This window comes from Cebidichthys violaceus, unplaced genomic scaffold, assembly GCF_023349555.1.
Source record: "Cebidichthys violaceus isolate CVI_PGR_0920_01 unplaced genomic scaffold, fCebVio1.0.p SCAF_186, whole genome shotgun sequence".
Lineage (NCBI taxonomy): Eukaryota > Metazoa > Chordata > Actinopteri > Perciformes > Stichaeidae > Cebidichthys > Cebidichthys violaceus.
In genome coordinates this window covers 26,364-40,112 of record NW_027176357.1, presented here as the reverse complement: position 1 = coordinate 40,112, position 13,749 = coordinate 26,364, and the positions used below count along the sequence as shown (strand labels likewise).

The window sequence follows — 13,749 nt, the reverse complement described above, 5'->3', positions numbered from 1 at the left end:
TTGGGTTTTCATTGATATAAAATAGTTAAGAGGGCGGGGCTGAGGTTGCAGCCTTGCTTCTGTGTTTGTCTCCAATTCTCCAATTTCTTATTTCAATAGACTTTCTCTGTCAGCCACCTTCTATTGGTTGAAAATGTAATCCCTCATTCAATCTGATTTTAAAACTTTTTGGAAAGCAGCAAAGCAATTGTGTCTTTTTTTTTTATTTACATATGTATCAATTAGTGTGTGTAGGGTGAACATGTGGTCAGCTTTTCTGTAATTTGGAAGTAATCAAATCTGACATTTGCTTAAGACACTGCTCATGAGGAAGTCTATAATTCTTGAATATAGAATACTGCCAAATGGACTGTATGTACTTGTATAGCAATTTGCTAGTCTTCCAACGACTCAAAGCGCATTAACACTACAAGTCATCATTCACCCATTCACAACCATTCACTGATGGCAGAGTCTACTGTGCAAGGTGCCACCTGCCCATCAGAACTAACTAATCATTCATACTCATTCACACACCGCCAGAACAGCCTGCAGGAGTAATTTGGGGATTAAGTGTCTTGCCCAAGGACACATCGACACTAGCGGAGCCGGGGGTCGAACCACGATCCTCTGATTGAAGGACGACTACTGATCCACAGTCGCCACATGAATCCATTTTGTTTTGTGGATGTGAATATTAACTCTCTAACGTTAGTGGGATAACCAGTGGTCTCCTGCAAAATTACAATATCAACATCCTTAACCATGTCTATGAAGTCAAGGTTTCTAAATTGAGTCTGTACCTAATTGACAATGGAGTACAAAACTGAAAACATAAAACAATAGAAGTAGAGCTGAAAAGGATCAAGTGGAAATGGATCGGTCATATCCTCAGGCGACATGGAGCTATTTCCTGTCTTTGTTCAATACCTTAACCCTGTTCTTTTAATTTGTGAGCAAAACTTATTGATTTCACCTCAGATTTTGTAATGTTCTCCCTCAAAACCCTGTCCTCACAATCAAATAGCCCCTGCTTGCACTCAGGTATATTATTGCTTGGACATATTTCCTGTGCTCCAGCGTCAGCTCTTCTCATCCCACTCAGGCTGATTCTATTTTTTTGTGAAACATCTGCTCTCATGGTTTTTCTGCAACAACCCTGTCAAAATTCCCCAACCAATAGAACTTTAAATGTGCATCAAGCTAGCATGAGCTAAGACTACAATAGAGCACTTTCAACACAAGTCTGTTCAGCTGAGGCTTGGATGGGAACTACAAGACTAAATCATAGCTACAGCTAGTTAGATAGTTTAATGTGGGCCGACCATGGATGTAGTAAATACAAGGGTCACAGCCTCAGTTTTAGCTAGTGTTAGAAGGCTAATGGCTTGCTCTTTGTGTGTAGCTCTGAACAAGACATGGTTGATTCACGGAATCCTCATCAACATACCGCAAAATAAAATAAGTTGTATCAAGTAATAGTAGCCGGTGTAGTTATTATAGTAAAAGAAAAAGTATGGGTGCTAGTCTACTGTCATTTTATTATAAACGTTTCTCAAAAAACAAGGGAAGTGCATAAGAAAGCCTTGGAGGTCCAGGTTAAAGAGTAACAGCCCATTTAAGAAGTGCTAAAAAATAAAGTGAATACACCCGCAACGAGGCAGGGATCAATTCAATGGTCAACACTAAAGCTGGAAATCTATTGGTTGTGGAATTTTGAAAGGGTTGTTGTAAAAACACATTCCAAGAGCAGAGGAGAAATCTAAGAGTCAATGTGTCACGAGCACACAGAAGCAGCCTGAGTGTTAGGAGAATAGCTGAAGCTGCAGGGCAGGAAAGCAATAATATATCTGATTGCAAGCATACAGTGTTACTGAGGGCTAAAATAAAGAACTGTCTACAGGACAGAACTCCTCTCCTTCCTTAAGATGTGTCCCATGATCTGAAAACCACTCAGCAGTCTGCTGGTCTGGACTTCCATTGATGGTACTCTTTGCAGATGTGCTGGTAGCAACGCAAAGCCTCACGCCCTCCGACGAACCACAATGTGTGCAAAATCTCTGCAAACACTTATTCCAGACCAGGATGGCGCAGGCTACTGTCGTAATCCTGAATCAGGAGTTTGATGGCAGGGTTACTGGGATGCAGGGAGGCATGCTGCAGGCCTTCGCCTCTACATAGTCTCCCACCGACTTGGATAATCTCGCCTGACTTGTCAAACTCCGGGATAAGGTAAGTAGGGGGCTACTCGATAGAATAGGGATCTCGGCTTTAAAGAGACGCAGCTCATCTGGGAAGCTGTCCCTTTGGGCTCTTCGGAGGATGAGGATCTCCACTTTCTGGTTATCTGCGGCCGTGGGGCTGTTGCGCTAGTCTGCCAGCCTGTGAAATGCCAGCGCGGTAACTTCGATGAGCTCCCTCCAGGTGTTACACTTTTCAGCATCTGGAACTTGAGGCTCCACTTGCTGAGGATGTGAGTCCCCAGAAGCTCGACATCCGGAGTTGCAATACTTTGTTCTCGGCAGGAGGGAGTCAATCAGGTTCAGGCCCTTTAACTGGCATGAGCAGTTAAATACAATGCAGTCTCTCCCATTGTGGCCCACCAAGTGGTGCGGGATGTACCACGACTCTCCGTCTTGGGTGAGCACACTGGGCTCTAGCTTGAGCACTGAGCCTAAATGGACTAGCTTCTATTTTTAACTGGTATGCATTGTATGTCCCTCTAAAGAGGCAGAGCACTCTTGGCAGCTAGTGTGCTCTGGATTGCAGCACTGGACGTTGTGTTGAACCTGATTCCCTGGATGTTTTGCATTACCTTGTCTAGGAGGTCGACCACATTGTTCTTCTGCGACTACTCTTCTACTCGGGCCAGGGTGGTGGTGGTTCAGGCCACTCATCTTCCTCGTTGTCTTCATCAGTCAGCTGAGGGCATGACATAGACAGGCGGCAGAAAGTAGTTGGGCCACTCACCTGGAAAAGACTGTTGGTTTAGGGGCCTTACAAGAGTGGGACAGCTGGCTTTGCTTTCTTGAGGCTGTCTAGTCTTCACAAGCATCCTCATGTCTTCTTAGAGTGAGTGAACCTGTTCAAAGATGGCAAGCTGATATTCACGAAGCCGCATGTTATCCTCCCTTATCATCTCCAACTCCTGGTAAAGGCTGTAATGGCCATAGTGCTCTTCATGCTCTAGCTCACCGTAAGGGGTGGTCGGATAAAGTGTGAGAGAAGTCGTCTTGACTCAAAAAAAGGAAGATCAGTTCAACTGAAAAAACGTAAAGTAAAAAGTCAGTCATTCTGTGAATCCATTCCAGGCTTTACTTCCGAATTGTTGATAAATAACAAGATTCTGTAAACCACTCAGTAGAGTGGATATTGAGCGATTGGAGGACGACTGTCAGTGGAGGTTATTTTGAAGGGTTTGAAGGGATTAAATGACCTAACTGTGTTTTTACCGCACGTATGAGCATACTGCCCTGACTTATTTCTCTCCTGCTCTTTGCTTTCATCCTCTGAATTAAACTGGATGACGCATAAGGAACGAGGGTTGAATTGACTATATGTCCGGTTTCAAGACAGAGGGGTGCCTGGTTAAGCAATAACCTAAGCAACCTAAGCAATAACCTAAGCAATTCACATGGCTCGTCTGCTCTGTCCATTGCTAAAGGATGATGGTTGAGCAAACCTTAGTGCAAGTCTAAAGACCCAAACCCACTGAAAGCGTCCGACGCACGCGTTTTGAAGTACATCTATTGTTTTAAACGGACGAACATTGACCAAAAGCTTTATGAGGTGCGTCAAATTGCTCTGGTTCCTCTCCTCCGACATGTAAAATGATGCATGTTTATTTAGCCAGAATGAAATAAAAGTTCTCACTGTTCAACAGGAACCCTCTCGTGAGTTACTACAGTGTGTACCATTTCATGACATTTGAAGGAGTATTAACACGTGTGTGAGGATGTCTGTGTACCTGACACCTTCCGTTAACACACAAGTCAGCCTCATATGGTCCACAGGGCGTCCCATCCATCACTCTGTCAGCCATCAGGACCGGGACATCTCGACCCACAGGGCTGCAAAATAACACACACGGCTTCTCTGCGCGCGCGCGCGCGCACACACACACACACACACACACACACACACACACACACACACACACACACACACACACACACACACACACACACACACACACACACACACACACACACACACACACACACACACACACACACACACACACACACACGGCAGCACAAAATCATGTAAGGCACAAAAACAAACAAGACACATTTCCATTCAATGCTATTTTATATTTAACAAACCCAAGGAAGGATCTCCTCCCATGGGCTTGTTACCAATCAGTAATATTCACATCGTATTGGCAGCATCCCGTTCCGGGTGAGCAGAGTGCAGCAGTACTTTAGTCCCGCCGTGGGTCCAGCAGAGCCCACGTTTTCATTCTTTCCCAGCGGCGTGCTGCCATGGTTAAAAATGCAATGTGGACCTGTGTCTACCCCTTCTGCCAGTGAGAGTAAATACAAAAACACTGTTGACATGTGCATATCCCAGGTAAAATAATGGGTCACTCAAACAAACACTGCAATAGTTGTACCCCTATCCAAAATCCATCCTGCCAATATAATTGGACATATAAACTGCCAATCAAGAATATCTGGGCCAATACAATGCAGTGTCTCTAATCTAGAACCCATCCCTTACAGTCTGCTGCTGGTCACTGGTCAGGCTTTTATGCTAGAGAAACAAAATGGATGGCAAGCAAAATGAAAGGACCCTTTTGAAAAAAACAAAAAACACCTGTGGATGAAAGAGCCACAACAGGAATCTAAGGTAGGTCTCAAGCCTGGCTGCTCCTCTTGGCCCAGTCCCTACTGGTTGCCACAGGTAGAACTGTACCAACACACAGAAACCCTATTGCACTGAATTAACTTTATTGAGAACTTGAATTGGATATGACTAACCCTCACAATATAAATCCTTTGAATTGTGAAATAATGATGTGAAATGTATTGGGGTTATGAAATATTGATTGGGATGGATTCATTGGTGTTGAGAACCTTAAATTAAGGACTAAAAATGTGGTACTTAGTATTTGTCAGATTTTGAGTCAATGGAAAAACAGTATTTGAACCTAAAAAAAGCTCATAAATATCACAACTTTTGTTTTGGGAGGCCTTATTATTTCTTTTTGTCATTTGTTTGTTTTAATTCTTCATTATTGTCAAGTGTTTTTGTTCTAAATCTATTTACCATCACAAACCGGTAAATCATGTTCTGTGTGCGTCATTCAAATTTCACCAGCTGCATAGTCAAACCTACACTAGCACATAGTCCATGCTATATGTGCTTTTTGTACACTGACTGGCGTCTCACACAGCCAGGGGCACCTTATTGCTCCCAAAATGTTGGCGTAAATTTCCAAATAGGCGTTATTTGGATAAGCTGATTACATATTGATAAACTAAAGAGTTACTTTCTTGCTTGGAAAATTGTTATACTTACGAAAAGAATTTCATCAAAGGATGATGAAGCCGGCAAAGCTTGGCAAAACAATCGCACTGCTTCATAAAATGGAAGTAAGACAGCACAAAATTATGCAATGCGGAAGTGCCCTATAGTTCAGGCAAAATGTAAGGTGAATACAGTGGTTAAGTACTTCCTACTTCCAAGTTTCTCAAGGCCACCCTGGTGTACTTTGTCACAAACTTCTCTCTGTTTGTGACAAAGTACAGAAGTTTGAATCATTTGTATTCATGGCTAGTAATTTAATTTGTCACAGAGTAGGAGCTTTTGTGTCACTGTGTCTAACTCTGTATCTGGATCTCCTTCTCCTTCTTGTGGTGTACTATAACTTTCAGGTAAGCGTCAGAATACATGGTTTAAGATGACATTATAGGAGGGATAGTCATCTTCCATAGCTTAAATGAGTACTCCACTGATTTAGCTATGCATTCCAATGGAAGTGCATACCATGCTAAAATTTTCACTAATTATCATTACTGTAATTATTACAGTAGTGGACAATTTATTTTCCCTAAATCAGCCAACCCAGACAAACTTGGACTGATTGACACATTTTAAAGTTTAGAGGGTATAAGGGCTTAGAAGATTATGATGGTCATTCTCTTGCTCAATTTTTGTACCATTCAAATTTGGTGCAAAATTGGCCATGGAAGTTTCCAGAAAAAAGAAAATGTTGATTCTGTTGAAACAGCTTAATTAGAATGTATTGATATTGTGTTTAAAATGTTATAATTTATTTTCTAATACGCTACTGTATTTATCTATTGCTTGACTGCCAATTTCTGTTTGTCGATTGGTTATCATGATGTGGGTGTCATTTATATGTGTTGATTGTGGTATCTTTCTTCATAAGCACAGAGAGTGGCATCCCCAAATGGGGGTAGTTTTTTTTAATGTGTTCCCAAAGTATGCCAAGCGAGTATGTACGTATGTTTGTCTCACCATCATTAATAATAGCAGTCAGCAAGCTGCCCTTCTTCTTGCTGGCGTGTCGGTCGTAGGACAAACACTGCAGGTCTCTGAAGCTCGTTGCCCCCTTGGGACATGGAGGACGTTCACAGGCCTTGTGCTCCACATTGGCCTTCTGACAGTGTCGCCCACCAGGACCAGGCCTGAGAGAACACACACACACACACACACACACACACACACACACACAGTATAGTATGAACACTTAGGACAGAAGGCGATTGAGGCTATCAAGTAGGAGTGGACAATATGACCTAAAATGTACAATTATTTTTTCAGTTTTGTGTGGTGACGGTATTATGTCACGGTATTACAAAATTTAAAATGATAGTCTACTCCAAATTTGATTCTTATTGGCGATGTAAGGTTATCTTAAGAAAGAAGAAAAACGGATATGTTATTGGCTCCAAAAAACGCCGGAGTCACTCTGGATGTGGAAGCTCAGTAAAGCCATGATTCACAATAGAAGCTCATTTCTTCGCACCAGTCAACAAGCAATTCTGCTCCTCTGCTGCTTTTAAATGGAGCTAATCTCCATCTCTCTGTCTGCTTGTGTGTGTGTGTGTGTGTGTGTGTGTGTGTGTGTGTGTGTTTCTGTATGTCGCGCCTGCTCTCTGTTTAGACACCACTGACAAAAATGTGGAATAAGTACGTATTGTAAAAACCACAGTGACAAACAGCAGTGACACGAGACAGCAGACAGCGCTTCGCCAACAATCGCGGTGCTTCGAGGCAGTTTAGTTGGAGGGTTTTGAATGTATCTCGGCAGCTTGGCACTCAGCTGGCACTTCTGTAAGGTTGAGGAAAGTCTTGCTGTGGCAGGGACAAATGCGCTCGACTTGCCACAACGAAATGCAGTGGCAGCTATTTGCTACACAAGAAAAACATTACAAAGCAAAACAAAAACAGTAGTGCATTCCTGTAGGTAGTACATTTTTCATCAGGAGGAATGTAAACAGCATCAACAAAACAATTCTCTGGGCAGATCATATGGTGGCATCTTAATATAAAAAAATTTACATCAGTAAAACTTTGCCCATCAACTTTGACTGTTTGAGTGTCACAATGGAGTCCTGCATCATACCTCCCGTCTAGTGCAGCTTGATCCTGAACGCAACGATGGAGCCAGGTCTCTGTAAAGATGTGGGCTCAACAGTCAGATCTCCAGAGGGTAGCCTGAGTTTTCCTGCAACTGGACATTAACCAGGAGCTGACTGGAATTAGAATTTTGCTGTATTTCGTTATATCTTAATGTACTGTACAGACACTGACTGTAGATTCTCTGTCCTATCTGGGATTCAATCAAACGCACACTCATCAAAATCAATAATAAAATAAAATTTAGCTGCATTATTTTGTGCATGTTTTATTTCTCCTGTGTGGAATAGCATTTCAGACCAGTAGGGGCCTAATATATACATTTAGAAATTAAATTGTTAAGAAACTACCTCGTTTTTTTTCTATCATATGAGTTAGAAATGTGTGTTAACATATCAATATCATCTATTCTTGAGCCGTATGTAATAATACTGCATTAAAACTCCACAAAATGTAGTACACCCGCATTTTGTAATAATTTGCGGCATTTCGTTATAGTTGACTCTGATGTTCTAAAATACAAAAAAAAGCTTTTCATCATCTTACAAATATAGCCAAACTTAGGGGCGTTATGTCAAAAACTCATTCACGCTTTGATTTCTGACAGGGTTGACAACTGCAATGGTGTCTTGACAGGGCTCTCCAAAAAGAGCATCAAGAAGTTTTAGCTTCAAAATACAGCTACACTCTCTACACTGGCATCCTGTCAGCCACAGAATTGAATATAAGGCAATGCTTATTAATCGTCAATACATAGGGTAGGCCCAAAATACTTAAAAGATACGTTTAAAAATGAATGAATGGATGAATTTTGAATCGTTAATTCTGGAGTGCATACAATAAACATTGTTAAATGTTATAATGATTTCTTAATGTAGAATGGTTGGTTATTACATAATACATGTATTGTTGCATTTCCTAGATTTAGTAATAACCACTGCAATATGTTAGACTGTATTACTAAATGCTGTGAAATTCATTACATATTGCTTTCAAGCTGTGCATGAAAAAGTGTGGGGTCCATTATATAATGACGTGATTTATATTTTGTCATGGCATTATATAATGTTGTGTTATTCTTACAAGCCTTGCAGTATTCTTTCATTTAATGTTTTATTAATTTAAAGGGAAATGTTGCCGCATGCCACTGCCCCAAGTACCTCGGGTCTTGTTCATGAGTGAGAATAACATGAAGCGGGAGATAGACAGGCAGCTCAGTCTGGCGTCAGCAGTAATACTGGCGTTGTACCGGACTGTTGTGGTGAAGAGGGAGCTGACCTGGAAGGCAGGGCTCTTGATTTGCCTGTCCATCTATGTTCCAACCTTCACCTATGGTCATGAGCTTTGGTAGTTACCAAAATAATGAGACTATGGATAAAAGCGAGTGAGAAGAGCTTCCTTTGCAGGGTGGCTTGGCTCAGCCTTATAGATAGTCTGAGGAGCTCAGACATCCAAAGGGAGCTCGGAGTAGAGCTGCTGCTGGGCCAGCTAAAGTGGTTCAATATCTGATCAGGATCTTCCTCGACGCCTTCATTTAAAGGTTTTCCAGGCAAGAACTGGTAAGAAGCCCAAGGGTAGACCCAGAACACACTGGAGGCATTGTATGTCTCGTCTCTCCTGAGAATGCCTCAGGGTTCCCAGGAAGAGCAGGAAAATGTTGGGAGTTGCCCAGACTGCTGCCCCAGCGACCCCGGCCCCAGATAAGCAGAAAGATAATGGATGGATGGATGTGTATGGCAATGTGGTGAATTGAACACACACAAAAAACACAGACAAACAGAGAGTTATAGGTGACATACGGAGGGTTGTCACATTTCCTCTGTCTGAACTGGACTCCAGTACCACAGGTCCTGCTGCACATGCTCCACTGGCTCCATGGACTCCAGTCTCCGTCCACATGTTGAGGGATGGGAGTCTTACTCACACACTCGCCTGCCCTGCACCACTGACACACACAGAGACACAGAGGTGAAAATCTGAGTATTTGTTCTTAGAGGCAGTGTGGGAAAATAAAATCCCTCACATCCCCCGTTTTCATTGTTGTTACTACTTGTTAACACCCCCCCCCCCCTTCAAAAAGTAAAAAAAGAAAAGAAAAATAGAAGCAGTGTGTGGGTGAGACCTACTTTATCTGCACCACACTCTGTTCCATCCAGAGGAGGATCCAGTTTGGTCTTGCAGGCTGCATCTCCCTCCACTAAACACCACAGGCCAGTGCACATCAGGTGCTGACACACACACACACACACACACACACACACACACACACACACACACACACACACACACACACACACACACACACACACACACACACACACACACACACACACACACACACACACACACACACACACACACACCTTTGTATTGAGGGGTCTTGCATCATAACAATATGTTTATTTTTTATTACTACTATGGAGGCATCGATAAAGATAAGACCACATGTCTCAAATCATGTTTGCAGCATTTCAGTTCAGGGAAATTTTCCCTATGTGGACAATAAAGTATATTGTGTCGTATTGTATATTTGTCGATGCTACATCAAGGCTTTTTTCATACAGAAGTGGGCGTGGTTTCATCTATCAGCCCCTTTTTCACATTTTTCAAAAATGATGCAGTGGATGGACTTAAGTCTCAGAACTGGGGTTGAAGTTAAACTTTAAATAAGGGAAAATAAGAAAATAAAGACCCATCTCTTCTATGAGTCTTTTTCAAATAAAAGCCTGTTTTACTCTACTTACTTTCTTAAGAAAGCTCTGGGGGTCTTATTTACAAAACAATCCGGAGGATCCACACTAAATGTTTGTGTAAATGCATGTATGGCAAAACATATTCTGATTCATAAAACCTTGCGTAATGCCTGCCATTGACAAATTTCCTTTTATAAATTCCAAATCAACCTGTAAATGTGCACACCTGAATCAGCCTCACATCCCGCCCTCCACACGCCCACATTCAACCATAAATGGTCAACACAAAGCACCTTATGAATGTTGATGCAAAGAAATGAGCTGCTGATCAATGGGTCTTTACTGAGAAGAACGGAAGAAGTGCTTGTGGATGACGTGGTCATCGCATTGCAGTTTAAGTAAATGGGGACGATATTGTTGATTGTCATAGTCTTCAACCAATCAGATTTTTGACTGTTGTGAAACTGAAGCTAGCTAGCAGAATTTATTAGTAGTAAGAGTTCAAGTTGAAAGATATGCAAGAAGTTATGACGTTGACATGACATTTTTGCTTGGTGTAGATTCTTTTTTTTTACCTAGCTTTGTTTTTTTAACACTCAGTGACTGAAGGAGGAGGAGAAACGGATTTGTGCGCCACTTTCAGTCCGGTATGAACAGTATTACTGGCTATTCCTGGCTTTCATGACTGGGAATGTGTCTTGGTGTTTGGAGCTACGCTGGATTTGCTAACCTGAGTTGCCTGACCAAGGCAGCAACAAGACACCATAGCATGAGAGGACACTTACAAGCTATGGTGCTTTTGAAAACTTTTTCAACCCGAGTGGATCTAAAACTCCACGAACCACACCGATGTACTGTACAACCGCGGTATTAAACTCTTTGTAATCAAAGAAAGGAGGATGGACTTTGTCTTTAAGTGAACAGCAGCTTTGGTAAGTGAACTGCTTTCGTTTTTTCTGCAGTAGCGTTACTACTGTGTTAATTTGTCTATCGTGACGTTTATATGATGCATTGATTAATATCCTTGAATCTGGTTCAATTAAAGGCAGAAGCAAACTGAAAAAACAGCACCCAACAAGTCCAGCAACCACCAGAACTGTCTCCTAAAGTTGATTCAGCTGCGGGATCGAGGGACCACCAGTGCAGAGCTTGCTCAGGAATGGCAGCAGGCAGGTGTGAGTGCATCTGCACGCACAGTGAGGCGAAGACTTTTGGAGGATGGCCTGGTGTCAAGAAGGGCAACAATGTGGGTGACCGTGGCTAAGTGGAGAGCAGGGCCGCCTTTCAATCAGAGGGTCAGCGGTTCGATCCCCGGCTCCTGCTCCGCTAGTCTCATGTCAATGTGTCCTTGAGCAAGACACTTAACCCCAAAATTGCTCCCGTAGCTGCGTCTATGGTAGAATTGTAAGTCGCTTTGGATAAAAGCATCTGCTAAATGACCGTAATGTAATGTAATGTAAAGAAGCAACTTCTCTCCAGGAAAAACATCAGGGACAGGCTGATATTGTGCAAAAGGTACACAGATTGGACTGCTGAGGACTGGGGTAAAGTCATTTTCTCTGATGAATCCCCTTTCCGATTGTTTGGGGCATCCGCAAAAAAGCTTGTCCGGAGAAGAAAAGGTGAGCGCTACGATCAGTCCTGTGTCATGCCAACAGTAAAGCATCCTGAGACCATTCATGTGTGGGGTTGCTTCTCAGCCAAGGGAGTGGGCTCACTCACAATGTTGCCCAAGAACACAGCCATGAATAAAGAATGGTACCAAAACATCCACCGAGAGCAACTTCTCGTCAACACTGCAATGTCAATAAAAGCCAAATATGCAATTGTCTCGTTTTTGGAGTCATTCCACTCTTACACATTCTAAACATCAATGGAGCAGGGTGAGTTGGATATACAATAAATGTTATATGTTATGTTATTTAAATTGAATAACATGTGATGTAACTCGGACAAACAAAGTGTGTTGTACCTCCATATCACTGCAAAAACTGGCATTGGTTCCAAACAGGATCTGGCACTGTTCATCCACACTGTAGTGCATGCCTGGCAGCTTGGGAGGAAGGCGGATCTGGTAACGGCTCCTGGGGTCTGTGTGCAGTAGGCACGCACTGGCTTTGGACCTGTTTAAAAGAACAGGTTTCATAATGTGCAGTGAACCGTTTTATTTCCAAGAGTTTTCTTTACATTGCAGAGCGCACACGCACACTCGCGCACGCGCGCACACACACACACACACACACACACACACACACACACACACACACACACACACACACACACACACACACACACACACAGACAGACAGACAGACAGACAGACAGACAGTGGGAAAGATTTGAACAATGTTAGTTGTTATTTTTAAGATGCAAATGAGCATTAATGGTGACATTAAAGAATACAGTATGAGCCAAAGAGTCCATTTGATGTGGGATATATATCTGCTATTACTGTAGTTTCCTAGAGCTGATGAGGATTATTGGCCAGCTGAAAGCATTTATCATACTCTGCAAAAATACTGTTCGCACATTAGGATACAGTCCAAAATGACTGGACCATTAGCTTGTTCTGTACGACGCCCCCGAATTCGCAGGCTCTCGGGCTCAGACGAGTAGCGTACCATCGAAAAAAATTCCACTTATCCAGAGCGAACATAATGCATGTATACGTTAGGTATGTTATGTACCAGATTTTAAAAAAAAAAGTCTGGGCAATACATTACATTACGTTACATTACGGTCATTTAGCAAACGCTTTTATCCAAAGCGACTTACAATTCAGTATCTATCTACCGTAGACGCAGCTACGGGAGCAATTTTTGGGGTTAAGTGTCTTGCTCAAGGACACATTGACATGAGACTAGCGGAGCAGGAGCCGGGGATCGAACCGCTGACCCTCTGATTGAAAGGCTGCCCTGCTCTCCACTTAGCCACGGTCACCCAATACCATCATCTAAGCCATTTTTACAAAACTCCAAACACAATTCTACACAACTAATATAATCAACTAGAAGATTTACCACAATATCACGTATTTTTACATACGTATTTCTCCGAGATACAAACACAAAGCTAAAAGCTAACACGGACAACCGAGATAGCAAAAATCAAGAGAATTCGACAGATTCCAGAGATACCTTCAGAATTTCTCTCCGTGAAACCATTACAAAACTGGACCAGAAGCAACAAACCGCTTTGTCGATAAAAATTATAAAAGCTCCTTACTTGATCGATGTTGTCCAGAAAATCCCCGCTTGATACCTTCAAACATATGTTCAACGTATATCCTGTGAGTCTCTGAAATGTTTCCGGGTAGAAACAAGGGTCTGTCTAACTAGGGGACCTGGGGAAAGGGTTTTGACTTTCGGCGAATCGATTTTTATGCTTCAGGAGGGGCGCCACGTTTTTAATTCTGACTGGCTAACGATTCTGTCAATCAAACCCACGAGGTCTCCCTTCAATTGAT

The 13,749-nt window shown here is 42.4% G+C and overlaps 1 protein-coding gene across 1 annotated transcript in view; it reads right to left on the bottom strand.

The window, feature by feature from the left end:
* Positions 1-13,749, bottom strand: part of adamts17 (ADAM metallopeptidase with thrombospondin type 1 motif, 17) — a gene marked incomplete at its 5' end in the record, with an annotated part of 95,663 nt that overhangs the window by 59,220 nt on the left and 22,694 nt on the right. Inside the window, 5 exons of the mRNA XM_068712954.1 lie at positions 3,947-4,074; positions 6,466-6,635; positions 9,390-9,535; positions 9,717-9,818; positions 12,256-12,406. Of these exons, the coding sequence (XP_068569055.1) occupies positions 3,947-4,074; positions 6,466-6,635; positions 9,390-9,535; positions 9,717-9,818; positions 12,256-12,406 (697 nt within the window). The remainder of the gene's footprint in view (positions 1-3,946; positions 4,075-6,465; positions 6,636-9,389; positions 9,536-9,716; positions 9,819-12,255; positions 12,407-13,749) is intronic.